Genomic DNA, 21,405 nt, shown 5'->3' on the forward strand with positions numbered 1-21,405 from the left:
ACAGCACTGCCTCTTGTGACTTATTGCTTAAGTATGTTCTTCTAATACACTATACATGTACAGTGCATTGGGAAAGTATTCAGACCCCTTGACATTTTCCAAATTTTGTTACGTTATTATCACGCCCTGCCCGTAGAGAGCTTTTTATGTCTCTATTTTGGTTTGGTCAGGGTGTGATTTGGGTGGGCATTCTATGTTCCTTTTTCTATGATTTGTATTTCTTTGTGTTTGGCCGGGTATGGTTCTCAATCAGAGGCAGCTGTCTATCGTTGTCTCTGATTGAGAACCATACTTAGGTAGCCTTTTTCCCACCTGTATTTGTGGGTAGCTGTTCATGTATAGTTGCATGTCAGCACTAGTTGTTTATAGCTTCACGTTCGTTTTGTTATTTTGTTAGTTTGTTTAAGTGTTCTTCGTTTAATAAAAGAAGAATGTATTCAAATCCTACTGCGCCTTGGTCTCCTCGTTACGACGAACGTGACAGTTATAGCCATATTCTACAATGGATTAAACAATTTTTTCCCCCTCATCAATTTACACACAATACACCATAATGACAAAGCAAAAACAGGTTTTTATACATTTTTGCTGATTTATTAGATATAAAAAATGAAATATCACATTTACATAAGTATTCAGAACCTTTACTCAGTACTTTGTTGAAGCATCTTTGGCAGCGATTATAGCCTTGAGTCTTCTTAGGTATGAGATTGGCACACCTGCATTTGTGGAGTTTCTCCCATTCTTCTCTGCAGATCCTCTCAAGCTCTGTCAGGTTGGATGGGGAGTATTGCTGTACATCTATTATTTAGGTCTCATACAGAGATGTTAGATTGGGTTAAAGTCCGGGCTCTGGCTGGGCCACTCAAGGAAATTCAGAGACTTGTCCCGAAGCCACCCCTGCATTGTCTTGGCTGTGTGCTTAGGGTCGTTGTCGGGTTGGAAGGTGAACCTTCGCCCCAGACTGAGGCCTTGAGCGCTCTGGAGCAGGCTTTCATCAAGGATCTGCCTGTACTTGCTCCGTTCATATTTACCTCGATCTTGACTAGTCTCCCTGTCCCTGCCACTAAAAACATCCCCACAACATGATGCTGCCGCCACGCTTTTCCTCCAGACATGACGCTTGGCATTCAGGCCAAAGAGTTCAATCTTGATGTCATCAGACCACATAATCTTGTTTCTCATGGTCTTGGCAGACTTGAAGCGCGCTGTCATGTGTCTTTTACTGAGGAGTGGTTTCCGTCTGGCCACTCTACCATAAAGGCCTGATTGGTGGAGTGCTGCAGAGATGGTGGTCATTCTGGAAGGTTCTCCTATCTCCACAGAGGAACTATGGAGCTCTGTCAGAGTGGCCATCGGGTTCTTGGTCACCTCCCTGACCAAGGCCCTTCTCCCCCGATTGCTCAGTTTGGCTGGGTGGCCAGCTCTAGGAAGAGTTTTGGTGGTTCCATACTTCTTCCATTTAAGAATGATGGAGGCCACTGTGTTTTTTGAGACCTTCAATGCTGCAGAAATGTTTTGGTACCCGTCAGATCTTTGTCTTGCCACAATCCTGTCTCAATCCTTCGACCTCATGGCATGGTTTTTGCTCTGACATGCACTGTCAACTGTGGGACCTTATCAAGTGAATTTACCACAGGTGGACTGCAATCAAGTTGTAGAAACATGTCAAGAATGATCAATGGATACAGGATGCACCAGTCTCATAGCAAAGGGTCTGAATACTGTTTTTTATTTTTAGTACATTGCAAACATTTCTAAAAACCTGTTTTCACTGTGTCATTATGGGGTATTGTGTGTAGATTGATGATAATTTTTATTTATTTAATCCATTTTGAAACAAGGCTGTAACGTAACAAAATGTGGAAAAAGTCAAGGGGTGTGAATACTTTCCGAATGCAGTGTATATAGAAAACTTTGTGGACACCCCTTCAAATGAATGGATTTGGCTATTTCAGCCACACCCGTTGCTGACAGGTGTATACAATTGAGCACACAGCCATGCAATCTCCATAGACAAACACTGGCAGTATAATTGCCTTACTGAAGAGCTCAGTGACTTTCAACTTGTCACAGTCATAGGATTCCACCTTTCCAACAAGTCAGTTTGCCACATTCCTGCCCTGCTGGAGCTGCCCCGGTCAACTGTAAGTGCTGTTATTGTAAAGTGTAAAGTCTAGGAGCAACAACAGCTCAGCAACAAAGTGGTAGTCAACACAAGCTCACAGAACGTGACCGCCGAGTGCTGAAATGCATAGCATGTAAAAATCATCTGTCCTCGGTTACAACACTAACTACCAAGTTCCAAACTGCCTCTGGAGGCAACTTCAGCACAAGAACTGTTTGTTGAGAGCTTCATGGAATGGGTTTCCATGGCAGAGCAGCTGCACACAAGCCTAAGTTCATCATGCGCAATGCCAAGTGTCGGCTGGAGTGGTGTAAAGCTCGCTGGCATTGGACTCCGGAGCAGTGGAAATGTGTTCTCTGAAATTATTAATCACGCTTCACCATCTGGCAGTCCAATGGACAAATCAGCGTTTGGCGGATGCCAGGAGAAGGCTACCTTCCCCAAATGCATAGTGCCAACTGTAAAGTTTGGTGGATGAGGAATAATGGTCTGGGGCTGTTTTTCATGGTTTGGGGTAGGCCCCTTAGTTCAAGTGAAGGGAAATCTTAATGCTACAGTATACAATGACATTCTAGATTATTGAATCTGTGCTTCCAACATTGTGGCAACAGTTTGGGAAAGGCCCTTTTCTATTTCAGCATGACAATGCCCCCTTGCACAAAGCGAGGTCCAAACAGAAATGGTTTGTCGTGATTAGAGTGGAAGAACTTGACTGGCCTGCACAGAGCCCTGACCTCAACCCCATCGAACACCATTGGAATGAAATGGAACGCAGACTGCGAGACCTCGCTAATGCTTTTGTGGCTGAATGGAAGCAAGTCCCTGCAGCAATGTTCCAACATTTAATGGAATAATAATTCCCAGAATAATGGAGGCTGTTATAGCAGCAAAGGGGGGACTTACTCCATATTAATTCCCATGATTTTGGAATGAGATGTTCGACGAGCAGGTGTACACATACTTTTGGTCATGATGTGTATGTGATCCATTTCAGGAAGCTAGGCGTATGCCTCACGTTTTTACTTCACAGGAGAGGCATTTGAACGTAAAACGTTTTTTCATTGAAATTTATTTTTGGGCAGAAATTCCTTCTGGAGCATGTGAACTTTCGTGTTTTTTTTATTTGTTATTTTTTTTATTTAACCATGCAAGTCAGTTAAGAACAAATTCTTATGTACAATGACAGCCTAGGAACAGTGAGTTAACTGCCTTGTTCAGGGGCAGAATGACAGATTTTTACCTTGTCAGCTCTGGGATTCGATCTAGCAACCGTTCAGTTACTGGCCCAATGCTTTAACCACTAAGCTACCTGCCGCCACAAAATATGCCTTAATAACAAACTTGTATGCCATCTGTAAATATTTTTAAATGACATACCTAGCTGATTTAGTCACGGAAGACGACACAAACCTTCCCGCTAGTCATGAGTGGCTGAGATAATGGATGGGCTGGACATGCTAAGAGATGAGTTTGGATTGGTCTGCCATGTAGCTTGCTTCTGTCTATAACACGAGCTGCTCAGTACGTGTAGATAATCCTTGCTACCATGGTATTTTTGAAAGATAACATGGAGAACTGCAAAAGTGTTGCTACTGCTCTCAACATTGCTGCCCTGAATTTAACAGGGGCTATCGACAAATATCAGTGGAAAAAAAGTTGCAGTGGACTACTTTCTGGAGGATGATCGTGCCATGCTTACTCTCTCAGACTCTGAAAATGAATCAGACGATGAGGAAATCACGGATTTAGGTAAAAACATTTTAATTGAACCAGATATTGTAGAGTCTTTGGATGACAGTGATGGGGAAGAAACGGCAAACAACAGTTTTTTTGTCACGGAAGAAGTTGACCCAGTTTTGAAATCAGTGGAATACCCGATGGAAGCAGAGTATGATTGCAAATGCGAAGGGAGTCAAAAAGAGAACACAGAAGGCTGTTGTATAAAACACCTGTCTCCGGATTACATCTTCAAACTAAGGGCAAACATGGCATCAATGACAGAGAGGGAGAAGCGTTCATCCATGTATAAGGGTAAGAGTCTAGCTACATTTTCAGATATTATACGTTTCAAATTTAGTCAGAAAGTCATTTTCATTGTAAATTCAAGTGTACTGTTAGCTAAGTAGCTAATGTTAGCTTGCTGGCTCGCTAGCTAACATTACATGTACTGTGTGATCTGTGTAGTAATATTATTTGTATCTCAGAAAGCCATTTGCATTGCTAGTTATAGCCTACTGTTAGCGAGCTAGCTAATATTGAACCTAGTTGATTAGCTTTAGCTAGCTGCAGATTCATGTATGGTGGCTAGCTATGTCACTCAGTTTGTATTGCTAGTAATATGGGTTGGGATTATGGGTAATTGTTTTGCTAGCTAGCTAGCTACATGTCTGAACAAAACCCTCCACTATGCAAGTAACCCTTTCATTGTACCGTTTACACCTTCTCTATCCTGTGCATGTGACAAATAAACTTTGATTTTATATGATATAGTGTGTGTTTACCAGAGATGGTAATGTGAAGAAAAACATGACCTACACCAAAGTCAGATTAGGATATAGGCTAAGGACTAGATGAAGTCTATTTTTACTACTACTTTTTGCTACTACTTTAACCACTTTTTGTCTTGAAGTCTTTGGTTGTTCACTACACTACCCTACTCACTCTGTTTAGCACATGGCCTCACATGTGAATCCTTAAAGAGTTGGTGGGGGCTAAGGCTTAAGAGGGTGTGAACGTTGCTCTTCAGTGGCTGTACCAAATTGTTCAAGGGCCATTTTCTCAAAAGTGGGGTTACAGGTTTATCAACTTTCAAAGCATAATTACTTTCCTATTGTCCCTCAACTGCAGTGTATGATATACCATTCCTAGCTCTGAGTCTCTACTTTTTTCCAATGTAAGAAACACAATTTCAAATGTTGCTACATGGTGGGTCACATACTGTATGGTCATTCTTATTCACAAGACATTTTAACTCTATCTCTAAACTGAAAAGATTAGCTATTTTGTAAACCCTCAAATAGAGACCCTCTATGGATCTTTGTTTAACCAAAAGAGAATAGAAAGGCATGGGCGCAATACTGATGATGCAGACCAGATGTTTTAACATCAAGCTTCCATTGATTGAGGGAGAAAAAGACAAGGTCATTTCCCTAACAAACACATTTTAGTCACGGCCCAGGATCTCCCTCAGTCCCAGTGTTGGTCCACACACTTTACATATCCATAAACACGCAGGCCCTGTGAGCCAGAAGCCCCTTTCAACGAGGTGCTGAAATAGGAGAGAGGAGGAGGCAAGGTCATTTGTCGAGGAAACTGTTTCTATGGCAACACAGCATTGTTCGCATTCCAGCAGGTAAGGCGTGGCAATTCAAGACTGACATCACTTCAATTGTCTTCTTTCAGGCCTCTCAAACAACCTGATTGATGGTTTTATGCATATCCGAGCTGCATGTCCAGGACTGGCAGAGTGTTTGTGGTCTGAAAGAGTTAACATGAGTGGGTAAGCTTAGGTGACCAGGCCTGTCAGATCTACCTGCACACGACTGCAACTACAGGGATACGGGCCGTGTCCAGTGACAAACAGGATGAAAAACAGATTTGTCTTGGAGCCCCCCCCCCCCCCCCATCTCCGCCCTCCTCTGCACACCCCCCCCCCCCCCCTCTCCGCCCAAAAGGTTTTCTATAAGTAAAGACATCTGAGCTGAGTAGCGCTGATTGAAAAAGCCACACAGTATTTCCGTGATAAAATCCATTACTTTTCAGAGTGATACAAAGCCAAACCTGTGCCTCATAGTGCAAATCTAAATTCTTGAGAGCCCTAGGCAAGTCTGCACTGTTAATATAAGTAATAATGATGCCAGAGATTTTGTTCCAAAGAAAAATCCCTGCTGAGCTGAAATAGAGGACTCCCAGCCGCTTTCTCTGAAACTACTCCCGTTCTCAGGTACACAGGAGAACAGACCTTAATGAAAGCTCATAACTGTAATGAAATCGAATATGTTTCTTTCATTTTCTATTTCAGAGTTCCTCTCTCGCTTCACTGCATTTTAAAAATAAAAGTGAAGGTGCAGAAGGGGAGAGAAGTTTGGAGGCATAACTGATGTATGGGTTTCATTTATGCCTTTAACATCCAGAAGGATTCAGACTTGACATGCCTGGTTCTAATCAATATCTGAAGAGAAATGCAGCTGCATTTCCTAGGCAAATAGAGCAAATACTTTCTTATTAAACCGTGATCATGGGCATGGCAAATCTTTGATATCTATCAGCTGTACAGTATATGAACATGAATCAACTGAATTCTCGCCATACATTGACATTGATCATCCCCATTGTTTCCTCATTGCTGCGTGTAACATGTTCGCTGATCTCAGTCACTTTGCACAGTGCTTTTCAGACTGTTGGCCACTGACATGTGCAATTCCTGGAGTTCCAGCTTTATAAATGCCCATCAGGGTCATTTCAGAGTGTCTTATCCTGCTCCTCGACTGATTGTGGAGCATCTGTCTCTGACCCTTTTATTCAAGAGATTGCTCTATGAGTATATTTCAGTCCTCAATCAATGCATCAGGGTTCTACTCCCACTATCACTATCACTTTGCTGTGTTCCCTTTTTATTTTCTCAGATGAGGCAGCAGCTATTACAGTAGATATACTTTGCTCGGCGCACAAGTGGATGAGTATAGTATAGTATTTCATGGACACATGAATTGGATTACAATAGCATACAGGTTCAAAATCTTGGTTAACACGATGCATTGCTCTCTGGCTTGAACATCAACATGATCTGAAAGGCCTTCATCTAAACATGAGAATAGACATCGTTTGTTGTTGAGTTGAAGTAGGTACATTCTGTACATTGAGTTCAGACAAACTAAAATGACTGAAAAGATATGAAAGGTTTAAGGGAGAAAAAGCCAGTAATAGCCTTTACTGGCTTGAAGCTAATTATCTTAGCAATAGGGGCTTAGTTGTGGCGAAGACATTAAGGCTACTGTATCCTACCCCTTTCACCGGCTGGCTCATTTTCAAAGCCGGGCAAATTTTCAAGGCGTCTGCATCCTTGGAAATCCACATTACAGGCCATTTTGGTTTGGAGGGGGGTGAAAACCAAGGTTCACTCCAGTGCATTATTGTTAATCTTATGCAAAATAAATAGGGAACCACTTACGGGCATAGAGTGCCCTGGTGTGGGGTCTGACTGGGACCCAGGAAGTTAATAGGGCCTCTAGAAATGCAAGGAACTGCAACACACTGTGTAGATGGAATTACACAGCCTCCCTCCTCTTGGATTTAACAATAGCTAATTGCCAATCAACCCAGGTCTCCTCTAAAAGTACCACTAGTGAGATCTGAACATCCAAAAGCAAGCCTTTGCCCAGATTTATGAAATGCAACTTGATCTATATACACACCATATTAGGGCTGTCCCCGACTAAAATAAATCTTGTATCGACCCGAAAGTCGTCTTTCGACCAATCGATTGATCAACATTTTAAACGTGTATTTTGCCATATATAGACACACCTTATGTGTTTTAATGAATTCAACTATATGCATTGAGCTTGTCTGATGCTTTAATCTTACTGTTTGATTAAATAAGACACTAATGACTCAGGTGGGAGTCAGAGATCTAGATAACCAGAAGGCAAAAACCTTAACCTGACTCAACAATTCTCCTCACGCTCTGGCTGGCTTTCTCAGATTCTGCCATTACTCTTCTGAAGTTGCTGGCTTTCATATATACACATTTTCGTGGAACAGTTTCATTTAATAATTTATAATAACGTCTTCATATATCAAAATAATTGTCATGTGGTTAATCAAAATTCTATCCAAATCTAAATGAAAATGTTACAAACCTAAAAAGTAACTTATATTGTCATTGCCAACTATGTAAAAATAGCCTACATCAAGCCAACAAATAAAAACATTGCAGATAAAAACATTATCAGAAAATATCCTGATAAAAAATATATCCTATAAATCACAATGGATACGCGTGGCCAGTCCGCAACGAACTTGAAATATTGTATCAACTATTAACTTGGGTCTGGCCAAAGGAAGCTTGAGCTAGCGAACTTAAAATATTTCAGGCCCTCAGAGTTTCCATTGCCAGCGAGCTCGGGACAGACACAGCTGTAGGGTATTTGCGCAAGGAATAAGAAGCAGTGCTTGACTTGGGCAGGAGCTCACCGGAGCTGAGTACTGGTACTTCAAATGTTCTACTGCTTTAGCTCCTGTTCCTAGCTCAAAAGTATTGTGGCGCGCCTGCACCTATTTCAGTCCAAGTCAAGTACTGATAAGAAGTAATCAGGTAGGCCTATTTTATGACGTTTCTACTGGATCAGAGCATGACATTTTTCCCTTTAATGTGGAGGGTTTATCGAAAAGGAGAGAGCTGGAAAGATTTTTCAAGTACGTTGAGGAACTATTGTCATTCTCAACAGATTTGTTTGCTTGCTGTTTGAGGCGAAAAACAGCTCATTAGTGATGGTGCGTTAAGCCAATCAGAAATACTATAAGATCCCCAAAAGGCCACATTTATATGCCAACATTTCCACGCAGGCCAGGTAGCCTATAGGCCTATATACAAGAGCGCTCCAAACAAAAGACAATGACTAAATTGAATTGACAAAACTTGTAAAATGGAATGAAATACTGTAAACCAAAACTTGTTTCTCACAAGTGTAGCATAGGTTGTGCTCTCTGCAAACAATGTGTCCACAATGACAACTGTAAGACTCAAATAATAACATATTTAATGCATTAACAGAAATTACCATAACCAAACAAACATTGTAGATGAATAATTATAGGAATTAATGGCAAATGTACTACTGGTGATATATGTAATGGAGAAGTGATATACTGTAACGGGCTTCCTCCTTCTCTTCATCCGAAGAGGAGTAGCAAGGATTGGACCAAAGTGCAGCGGGTTGTGAATACATAATGATTTATTAAAGCAAACGACGAAACACGAAAACAAACACTTGGAAGGATTACAAAATAACAAAACAACGTAGACTGACCTGAACGTAAGAACTTACATGTAACACGAAGAACGCACGAACAGGGAAAACAGACTACACAAAAACCGAACGAACAAACATACCGAAACAGTCCCGTGTGGCGCAACATACACAGACACGGAAGACAACCACCCACAACAATCAATGTAAACACACCTACCTTAATATGGCTCTCAATTAGAGGAAATGAAAACCACCTGCCTCTAATTGAGAGCCATACCAGGCAACCCATTAACCCAACATAGAAAACACATAACATAGACTACCCACCCAAACTCACGCCCTGACCAATAAACACATACCAAACAACAGAAAACAGGTCAGGAACGTGACAGAACCCCCCCCTCAAGGTGCGAACTCCGGGCGCACCCCTAAAACTCAAGGGGAGGGTCTGGGTGGGCATCTGTCCGCGGTGGCGGCTCCGGCGGTGGACGAGGACACCACTCTACTACTGTCTTTGTCCCCCTCCTTAGCGTCCTTTGAGTGGCGACCCTCGCCCCCGACCATGGTCCAGGAACCTTCACTAAGGCCCCTCCTACATAGAGGAGACAACTCAGGAACGAGAGGTAGCTCCGGACAGAGAGGTAGCTCCGGACAGAGAGGTAGCTCCGGACAGAGAGGTAGCTCCGGACAGAGAGGTAGCTCCGGACAGAGGGACAACTCTGTACTAATGGCAGCTCCGGACTGGGTGGCAGCTCCGGACTGGGTGGCAGCTCCGGACTGGGTGGCAGCTCATGACTGTAGGGCAGCTCATGACTGTAGGGCAGCTCATGACTGTAAGGCAGCTCATGACTGGAGGGCAGCTCATGACTGGAGGGCAGCTCATGACTGGAGGGCAGCTCATGACTGGAGGGCAGCTCATGACTGGAGGGCAGCTCATGACTGAAGGGCAGCTCATGACTGTAGGACAGCTCATGACTGTAGGACAGCTCTGGCAGCTCCTGACTGGCTGGCGGTTCTGGCAGCTCCTGACTGGCTGGCGGCTCTGGCAGCTCCTGACTGGCTGGCGGCTCTGGCAGCTCCTGACTGACGGACGGCTCTGGCAGCTCCTGACTGACGGACGGCTCTAGCGGCTCCTGACTGATGGACGGCTCTAATGGCTCGGGACAGACGGGCGGCTCTAATGGCTCGTGGCAGACGGATGGCTCAGAAGGCACTGGGCAGACGGATGGCTCAGACGGCGCTGGGCAGACAGATGGCTCAGACGGCGCTGGGCAGACAGATGGCTCAGACGGCGCTGGGCAGACAGATGGCTCAGACGGCGCTGGGCAGACAGATGGCTCAGACGGCGCTGGGCAGACAGATGGCTCAGACGGCGCTGGGCAGACAGATGGCTCAGACGGCGCTGGGCAGACAGATGGCTCAGACGGCGCTGGGCAGACGCGCAGTACAGGCGGCATTGGGCAGACGGCCGACTCTGACCCGCTGAGGCGCACAGTAGGCCTGGTGCGTGGTGCCGGAACTGGTGGTACCGGACTGGAGACACGCACGTCAAGGCTAGTGCGGGGAGCAGGAACAGGGCACACTGGACTCTCGATGCGCACTATAGGCCTGGTGCGTGGTACCGGCACTGGTGGTACCGGGCTGAGGTCACGCACCTCATGGCGAGTGCGGGGAGAAGGAACAGTGCGTACAGGGCTCTGAGGACGCACATGAGGCTTGGTGCGTGGTGCCGGAACTGGAGGCACTGGGCTGGAGACACGCACCACAGGGAGAGTGCGTGGAGGAGGAACAGTGCGTACAGGGCTCTGAGGACACACATGAGGCTTGGTGCGTGGTGCAGGCACTGGTGGTACTGAGCTGGGGCGGGAAGGTGGCGCCGGATATACCGGACCGTGTAGGCGTACTGGCTCCCTTGAGCACTGAACCTGCCCAACCTTACCTGGTTGTATGCTCCCCGTCGCCTGACCAGTGTGGGGAGGTGGAATAACCCGCACCGGGCTATGTAGGCGAACCGGGGACACCATGCGTAAGGCTGGTGCCATGTAAGCCGGCCCAAGGAGACGTACTGGTGGCCAGATATGTAGAGCCGGCTTCATGGCACTTGGCTCAATGCTCAATCTAGCCCTACCAGTGCGGGGAGGTGGAATAACCCGCACCGGGCTATGCACACGTACAGGAGACACCGTGCGCTCTACTGCGTAACACGGTGTCTGCCCGTACTCCCGCTCTCCACGGTTAGCCTGGGAAGTGGGCGCAGGTCTCCTACCTGCCCTAGACCCACTACCTCTTAGCCTCCCCCCAAGAAATTTTTGGGTTGTACTTGCGGGCTTTTCGGGCTTCCGTGCTAGACGCGTCCCCTCATAACGCCGGTTCCTCTCTCCGGTTTCCTCCGCTCTCCGAGCTGCCTCCAGCTGTTCCCATGGGCGGCGATTCACTCCAACTTTAGCCCATGGTCCTTTTCCTTCCATGATTTCCTCCCAAGACCAGAAATCCTGCTTCGTGCGCTGTCCGTTAACCCGCTGCTTGATCCGGGTTTGGTGGGTGGTTCTGTAACGGGCTTCCTCCTTCTCTTCATCCGAAGAGGAGTAGCAAGGATTGGACCAAAGTGCAGCGGGTTGTGAATACATAATGATTTATTAAAGCAAACGACGAAACACGAAAACAAACACTTGGAAGGATTACAAAATAACAAAACAACGTAGACTGACCTGAACGTAAGAACTTACATGTAACACGAAGAACGCACGAACAGGGAAAACAGACTACACAAAAACCGAACGAACAAACATACCGAAACAGTCCCGTGTGGCGCAACATACACAGACAAGGAAGACAACCACCCACAACAATCAATGTAAACACACCTACCTTAATATGGCTCTCAATTAGAGGAAATGAAAACCACCTGCCTCTAATTGAGAGCCATACCAGGCAACCCATTAACCCAACATAGAAAACACATAACATAGACTACCCACCCAAACTCACGCCCTGACCAATAAACACATACCAAACAACAGAAAACAGGTCAGGAACGTGACATATACACTAACAATCAAATGGAAACAATTCACACAATTAAGTTATGAAAAATGTATTTGCACAAATTGGCATCAGAGAGTGCATTCTGAAGAGAGAAGTGCATTGTGCATCTGTGCGCTGCATGGCCAATCCGACATCTGCATTGGCCATGCAGTATTTATGGTGATAACCTCTGCAAAAGTCAGGGCATTCATACGTATTACGCGTTGTGGAGCAGTGCAGAGCTGTTGTGAAGGAAGTTGTCAAGGAAGTGAGTTTGTGATTATACAGGATGTACGGCTCCTACCTACCGTCAACCGAGCCCACCGCATTGCTACAACATTTGAGAGGCGCATGGCGATGCTGTACGGAGCTCAATTTGGCCTCTGCATGCCTCCGAGGCTCAGTAATTGCGTCACACCCTCCATATGGAGCCATCGACCACATTTTCGGGTCAAGCATAAATTGGCTTTTAGTCTAGGCCTCTGCAATAGATTCGTTCACTGAGATGGATGCAAATATATACAGTTGAAGTCAGAGGATTACATACACTTAGGTTGGAGTCATTAAAACTTGTTTTTCAACCACACCACAAATTCTTGTTACATCTACTATGTGCATGACACAAGTAATTTTTCCAACAATTGTTTACAGACAGATTATTTCACTTATAATTAACTGTATCGCAATTCCAGTGGGTCAGAAGTTTACATACACTAAGTTGACTGTTCCTTTAAACAGCTTGGAAAATTTCAGAAAATTATGTCATGGCTTTAGAAGCTTCTGATAGGCTAATTAACATAATTGGAGTCAATTGGAGGTGTACCTGTGTATGTAATTCAAGGCCTACCTTCAAACTCAGTGCCTCTTTGCTTGACATCATGGGAAAATCAAAAGAAATCAGCCAAGACCTCAGAAAAAAAAATGGTAGACCTCCACAAGTCTGGTTCATCCTTGGGAGCAATTTCCAAACGCCTGAAGGTACCACGTTCATCTGTACAAACAATAGTATGCAAGTATAAACACCACGCAGCCATCATAATGCTCAGGAAGGAGACACGTTCTGTCTCCTAGAGATGAACGTAATTTGGTGCGAAAAGTGCAAATCAATCTCAGAACAACAGCAAAGGACCTTGTGAAGATGCTGGAGGAAACAGGTACAAAATAATCTATATACACAGTAAAACGAGTCCTAAATCGACATAACCTGAAAGGCCGCTCAGCAAAGAAGAAGCCACTGCTCCAAAACCGCCATAAAAAAGCCAGACTACGGTTTGCAACTGCACATAGGGACAAAGATCATACTTTTTTGAGAAATGTCCTCTGGTCTGATGAAACAAAAATAGAACTGTTTGGCCATAGTGACCATCGTTGCAAGCCAAAGAACACCATCCCAACTGTGAAGCACGGGGGTGGCAGCAGCATGTTGTGGTGGTGCTTTGCTGCAGGAGGGACTGGTGCACTTCACAAAATAGATGGCATCATGAGGGAGGAAAGTTATGTGGATATATTGAAGCAACATCTCAAGACATCAGTCAGGAAGTTAAAGCTTGGTCGCAAATTGGTCTTCCAAATGGACAATGACCCCAAGCATACTTCCAAAGTTGTGGCAAAATGGCTTAAGACAACAAAGTCAAGGTATTGGAGTGGCCATCACAACACCCTGACCTCAAACCTACAGAAAATGTGTGGGCAGAACTGAAAAAGCATGTGCGAGCAAGAAGGCCTACAAACCTGACTCAGTTACACCAGCTCTGTCAGGAGGAATGGGCCAAAATTCACCCAACTTATTGTGGGAATCTTGTGGAAGGCTACCCGAAAAGTTTGACCCAAGTTAAACAATTTAAAGGCAATGCCACCAAATACTAATTGAGTGAATGTAAACTTCTGACCCACTGGGAATGCAATGACAGAAATAAAAGCTGAAATAAGTAATTCTCTCTACTATTATTCTGACATTTCACATTCATAAAGTAAGGTGGTGATCCTAACTGACCTAAGACAGGGAATTTTTACTAGGATTAAATGTCAGGAATTGTGAAAAGCTGAGTTTAAATGTATTTGGCTAAGGTGTATGTAAACTTCCGACTTCAACTGTATATACAGTATATATATATATATATATATATACACTGCTCAAAAAAATAAAGGGAACACTTAAACAACACAATGTAACTCCAAGTCAATCACACTTCTGTGAAATCAAACTGTCCACTTAGGAAGCAACACTGATTGACAATAAATTTCACATGCTGTTGTGCAAATGGAATAGACAAAAGGTGGAAATTATAGGCAATTAGCAAGACACCCCCAATAAAGGAATGGTTCTGCAGGTGGTGACCACAGACCACTTCTCAGTTCCTATGCTTCTTGGCTGATGTTTTGGTCACTTTTGAATGCTGGCGGTGCTTTCACTCTAGTGGTAGCATGAGACGGAGTCTACAACCCACACAAGTGGCTCAGGGAGTGCAGTTCATCCAGGATGGCACAACAATGCGAGCTGTGGCAAAAAGGTTTGCTGTGTCTGTCAGCGTAGTGTCCAGAGCATGGAGGCGCTACCAGGAGACAGGCCAGTACATCAGGAGACGTGGAGGAGGCCGTAGGAGGGCAACAACCCAGCAGCAGGACCGCTACCTCCGCCTTTGTGCAAGGAGGTGCACTGCCAGAGCCCTGCAAAATGACCTCCAGCAGGCCACAAATGTGCATGTGTCTGCTCAAACGGTCAGAAACAGACTCCATGAGGGTGGTATGAGGGCCCGACGTCCACAGGTGGGGGTTGTGCTTACAGCCCAACACCGTGCAGGGCGTTTGGCATTTGCCAGAGAACACCAAGATTGGCAAATTCGCCACTAGCGCCCTGTGCTCTTCACAGATGAAAGCAGGTTCACACTGAGCACATGAGCACATGTGACAGACGTGACAGAGTCTGGAGACGCCGTGGAGAACGTTCTGCTGCCTGCAACATCCTCCAGCATGACCGGTTTGGCGGTGGGTCAGTCATGGTGTGGGGTGGCATTTCTTTGTGGCGCCGCACAGCCCTCCATGTGCTCGCCAGAGGTAGCTTGACTGCCATTACGTACCGAGATGAGATCCTCAGACCCCTTGTGAGACCATATGCTGACACATGCACATTTGTGGCCTGCTGGAGGTCATTTTGCAGGGCTTTGGCAGGGCACCTCCTTGCACAAAGGCGGAGGTAGCGGTCCTGCTGCTGGGTTGTTGCCCTCCTACGGCCTCCTCCACGTCTCCTGATGTACTGGCCTGTCTCCTGGTAGCGCCTCCATGCTCTGGACACTACGCTGACAGACACAGCAAACCTTTTTGCCACAGCTCGCATTGATGTGCCATCCTGGATGAACTGCACTCCCTGAGCCACTTGTGTGGGTTGTAGACTCCGTCTCATGCTACCACTAGAGTGAAAGCACCGCCAGCATTCAAAAGTGACCAAAACATCAGCCAGGAAGCATAGGAACTGAGAAGTGGTCTGTGGTCACCACCTGCAGAACCATTCCTTTATTGGGGGTGTCTTGCTAATTGCCTATAATTTCCACCTTTTGTCTATTCCATTTGCACAACAGCATGTGAAATTTATTGTCAATCAGTGTTGCTTCCTAAGTAGACAGTTTTATTTCACAGAAGTGTGATTTACTTGGAGTTACATTGTGTTGTTTAAGTGTTCCCTTTATTTTTTTGAGCAGTGTATACAGTGGGGCAAAAAAGTATTTAGTCAGCCACCAATTGTGCAAGTTCTCCCACTTAAAAATATGAGAGAGGCCTGTAATTTTCATCATATGTACACTTCAACTATGACAGACAAAATGAGAAAAAAAATCCAGAAAATCACATTGTAGGATTTTTTATGAATTTATTTGCAAATTATGGTGGAAAATAAGTATTTGGTCACCTACAAACAAGCAAGATTTCTGGCTCTCACAGACCTCACAGAAGCACTTCTTCTTTAAGAGGCTCCTCTGTCTTCCACTCGTTACCTGTATTAATGGCACCTGTTTGAACTTGTTATCAGTATAAAAGACACCTGTCCACAACCTCAAACAGTCACACTCCAAACTTCACTATGGCCAAGACAAAAGAGCTGTCAAAGGACACCAGAAACAAAATTGTAGACCTGCACCAGGCTGGGAAGACTGAATCTGCAATAGGTAAGCAGCTTGGTTTGAAGAAATCAACTGTGGGAGCAATTATTAGGAAATGGAAGACATACAAGACCACTGATAATCTCCCTCGATCTGGGGCTCCACGCAAGATCTCACCCCGTGGGGTCAAAACGATCACATGAACGGTGAGCAAAAATCCCAGAACCACACGGGGGGACCTAGTGAATGACCTGCAGAGAGCTGGGACCAAAGTAACAAAGCCTACCATCAGTAACACACTACGCCGCCAGGGACTCAAATCCTGCAGTACCAGACGTGTCCCCCTGCTTAAGCCAGTACATGTCCAGGCCCGTCTGAAGTTTGCTAGAGAGCATTTGGATGATCCAGAAGAAGTTTGGGAGAATGTCATATGGTCAGATGAAACCAAAATAGAACTTTTTGGTAAAAACTCAACTTGTCGTTTTTGGAGGACAAAGAATGCTGAGTTGCATCCAAAGAACACCATACCTACTGTGAAGCATGGGGGTGGAAACATCATGCTTTGGGGCTGTTTTTCTGCAAAGGGACCAGGACGACTGATCCGTGTAAAGGAAAGAATGAATGGGGCCATGTATCGTGAGATTTTGAGTGAAAACCTCCTTCCATCAGCAAGGGCATTGAAGATGAAACGTGGCTGGGTCTTTCAGCATGACAATGATCCCAAACACACCGCCCGGGCAACGAAGGAGTGGCTTCGTAAGAAGCATTTCAAGGTCCTGGAGTGGCCTAGCCAGTCTCCAGATCTCAACCCCATAGAAAATCTTTGGAGGGAGTTGAAAGTCCGTGTTGCCCAGCAAAAGCCCCAAAACATCACTGCTCTAGAGGAGATCTGCATGGAGGAATGGGCCAAAATACCAGCAACAGTGTGTGAAAACCTTGTGAAGACTTACAGAAAACGTTTGACCTCTGTCATTGCCAACAAAGGGTATATAACAAAGTATTGAGATAAACTTTTGTTATTGACCAAATACTTATTTTCCACCATAATTTGCAAATAAATTCATTAAAAATCCTACAATGTGATTTTCTGGATTTTTTTTCTTCTCATTTTGTCTGTCATAGTTGAAGTGTACCTATGATGAAAATTACAGGGCTCTCTCATCTTTTTAAGCGGGAGAACTTGCACAATTGGTGGCTGACTAAATACTTTTTTGCTCCACTGTAGTACCAGTCAAATGTTTGGTCACACCTACTCATTCCAGGGATTTCCTTTATTTTTACTATTTTCTACATTGTAGAATAATAGTGAAGACATCAAAACGATAAAATAACACATATGGAATCATGTAGTAACCCCCCCAAAAAATATTTGAGATTTTTCAAGGTAACCACCCTTTGCCTTGATGACAGCTTTGCACACTCTTGGTATTCTCTCAACCTTTTTTGTGAGATCGTCACCTGGAATGCATTTAGGTTAAAAGTTAATATGTGGAATTTCTTTACTTCTTAATGCGTTTGAGCCAATCAGTTGTGTTGTGACAAGGTAGGGGTGGTATACAGAAGATAGCCTTCTTTGGTAAAACACAAGTCCATAATATGTAAAGAACAGCTCAAATAAGCAAAGAGAAATGACAGTTCATCATTATTTTAAGACATGAAGGTCAGTCAATGCGGAACATTTCAATAACTTTGAAAGTTTCTTCAAGTTCTATCGCAAAAAACATCAAGTGCTATGATGATACTGGCTCTCATGAGGACCCCCACAGGAAAGGAAGACCCAGAGTTACCTTGGATGCAGAGGATAAGTTCATTAGAGTTACCAGCCTCAAAATTGCAGCCAAAATAAAGTTCAAGTAACAGACACATCTCAACATCAACTGTTCTGCGTGAATCAGGCCTTCATGATCAAGTTGCTGCAAAGAAACCACTACCAAAGGACACCAATAAGAAGGAGACTTGCTTGGGCCAAGAAACAGGAGCAATGGACAATCTGTCCTTTGGTTCGATAAATCCAAATGAGAGAATTTTGGTTCCAACCGCTGTGTCTTTCTGAGACGCAGAGTAGCTGAACGGACGATCTCTGCATCTGTGGTTTCCACGTTGAAGCATGGAGGAGGAGATGTGATGGTGTGGGGGTGCTTTACTTGTGACACTGTCAGTGATTCATTTAGAATTGAAGGCACACTTAACCAGCATGGCTACCACAGAATTCTGCAGCGATATGCCATCCCATCTGGTTTGCGCTTAGTGGGACTATCATTTGTTTTTCAACAGGACAATGACCCAAAACACACCTCCAGGCTGTGTAAGGGCTATTTGACCAAGAAGGAGAGTGATGGAGTGCTGCATCAGATGACCTGGCCTCCACAATCACCCGACCTCAACCCAAATGAGATGGTTCGGGATGAGTTGGACCGCAGAGTCAGGGAAAAGCAGCCAACAAGTCCTCTGCATATGTGGGAACTCCTTCAAGACATTTGGAATAGCATTCCTCATGAAGCTGGTTAAGAGAATGCTAAGAGTGTGCAAAGCTGTCATCAAGACAAAGCGTGGCTACTTTGAAGAAGCTAAAATCTAAAATATATTTTGATTTGTTTAATCCTTTTTTGGTTATTACATGACTCTATATGTGTTATTTCATAGTTTTGATGTCTTCACTATTATTCTACAATGTAGAAAATAGTAAAAATAAAGAAAACCCCTTGGTGTGTCCAAACTTTTGAATGGTACTATATATTTATATATATATATATACATATATATATATATATATATATATTTGCTACTGCTCAACAACAAAAAATCATTGGTCGGCCAAAAGCCTATCGACCAAACAATCGACCAGTTGACTAATTGGGGTCGCCCTACACCATACACCTCTATACCACTGGTGTACCAATGAGGCTAGCTTATTGCAGAGATCTGGAGGAGGACAGGTCAATTCTAGTCCTTGTTCTAAATCCTGGATGCTGTTGGAGACAACACCACACTACAAGGCTAGTGGATTCCAGGATGGAAGGAAGGGAGGAGATAACGACCCATGGCTGCAGTGTTCTGAGGACAAGTCCTCTGTCGATGCTGTACTACAACAGATAATCATATCACTGCAGCATGGCCATAAGTAAGGCAGAAGCAGCCAGAGACGGTTGCTCAGAGGAAGAGGCCTTGGTAATACTGAGACACAGGCTGGCCTGCTCAGTCATACTGGCCTTCCTAGCTATTCTGCATTAGTGGCGACCCGTCATTCAGCAAAAAACATTTTATTAAAGAAATAATATATTATTATTATTATCCCTGTTTTGCGGGTTTGTTTGGCATTAATAGGTGTCACATATCAATTTGCAATTAAAAAAAGAAATAATCATTGAGTCAATAAAGCCGCATAGAAAAATGGTTTCTTTTATGCTTTCTTGATTGAGTAAGGCAGCTCCAAAATGCAGGTGTTTCAGCCTAGCTCAGTGCTTTTTGTGGTTGTGGGTTAGCCAGTGGAAAATACAGAGCGTAGGGGTTGGTAATGTTCTCTAGTTGCACTGTGATTGGCTCAGTATTCTGTCTTTAATGGGTATACTACGTCACAGCAAAATCTACAGGGAGAGCTAAAAAGTTCAAACCCCTTGGGTGCTGCCATAGATTTACATTAGAAGTGCCCATCCAAGCCTCCTGAGTGGTGCAGTGGTCTAAGGCACTGTGCTGCAGTGCTAGAGACGTCACTACAGATTCGGGTTCGATCCCGGGCTGTGTCGCAGCCGGCCGCGACCGGGAGACCCATGAGCCGGTGCACAATTGGCCCGTAGTCTGGGTTAGGGGAGGGTTTGGCCTGCCGGGATGTTCTTGTCCCATCGCACTCTAGCGACTTCTGTGGAGGGCTGGGCGCATTGCACGCTGACACGGTTGCCAGTTTGACTGTGTTTCCTCTGACACATTGGTGTGGTTGGCTTCTGGGTTAAGCAAGCAGTGCGGCTTGGCAGGGTTGTGTTTCAGAGGATGCATTGCTCTCGACCTTCACCTCTCCCGAGTCAGTACGGGAGTTGCAGCGATGGGACAAGACTGTAACTACCAATTAGGGTAATTGTTTACAAAAATAAAAGAAGTGCCCATCTAAGAAGGTCATTGACCACAAATAAAATTACGTCAAATCATGTTATAGCTTTGATTGGACTGATCATGTCAACATCATACTTTCAAAACCTTAGCTAGCAAGCTAGACAAGCAGTCATCATTATGAATCAAGTCGACAATCTACTGGAAAATCCTTTTCAATCCTTGTCATATGAAGAGAAATTATAGATAAAACATATCGGGGCTCATCGGCCATTGGACATAAACATTACACAACAAGTTGGAAATCGCAAATTCAACAATGAGTGGTTTGGAAGGAATCAGTGGCTAACTGCAAGCGTTGCAAAGCAATCACTAACATGCTATTCAGTGGAGAGGGTGTGTGGTCCAAGTTTGGGTTTAAGGGTCTATTTTCCAAGCTTAAATGGTTAACATTCACATGCAACACCATGGGCCAGAAAAGGTTGAATACATTGGCCATGCTGTCGATCCAGCATAACTTCTGCCACATTCAAAACAACTGGAAATTCGGGACTGGGAAATCTCAGATTGGGAACTGGGAACTCGGAGAAAAACGGTCTGTAACGCTCGTCGTTAGGTGGAAGAGAGGAGGACCAAGGCGCAGCGTGGTAAATGTTCATGATGATGAATTTTAATGCTAATCCAACAAACAGAATACTAATAAAATACAAAACAACAAACGAAGTGAACAAACGAACGAAACAGTACCGTGTGACGAACAAAAACTGACACGGCAACAATCACCCACAAACAAACAGTGAAACCAACCTACCTTAATATGGCTCCCAATCAGAGACAATGACAAACACCTGTCTCTGATTGAGAACCATATTAGGCCAAATGAACAAACCTAAACATAGAAACAAATAACATAGACTGCCCACCACAACTCACGCCCTGACCATACTAAATAAATACAAAACAAGGGAAATAAGGTCAGGAACGTGACAGTACCCCCCCCGCTCAAGGTGCGGACTCCGGCCGCAAAACCTGAACCTATAGGGGAGGGTCTGGGTGGGCATCTGTCCACGGTGGCGGCTCTGGTGCTGGTCGTGGTCCCCACCCCACCATAGTTAATCCCCGCTTCCGTGGCCTCCTCATAATGGTA

General features: G+C 44.6%; 1 protein-coding gene across 1 annotated transcript in view; it reads right to left on the minus strand.

The window, feature by feature from the left end:
- LOC120044420 (teneurin-2-like) overlaps window positions 1-21,405 on the minus strand; it is a 203,608-nt gene that overhangs the window by 165,140 nt on the left and 17,063 nt on the right. Inside the window, exons 3-4 of the mRNA XM_038989068.1 lie at window positions 21,242-21,272; window positions 15,087-15,089 (exon numbers count right to left, since the gene is read on the minus strand). Of these exons, the coding sequence (XP_038844996.1) occupies window positions 15,087-15,089; window positions 21,242-21,272 (34 nt within the window). The remainder of the gene's footprint in view (window positions 1-15,086; window positions 15,090-21,241; window positions 21,273-21,405) is intronic.

This window comes from Salvelinus namaycush, chromosome 3, assembly GCF_016432855.1.
Source record: "Salvelinus namaycush isolate Seneca chromosome 3, SaNama_1.0, whole genome shotgun sequence".
Classification (NCBI taxonomy): Eukaryota; Metazoa; Chordata; class Actinopteri; order Salmoniformes; family Salmonidae; genus Salvelinus; species Salvelinus namaycush.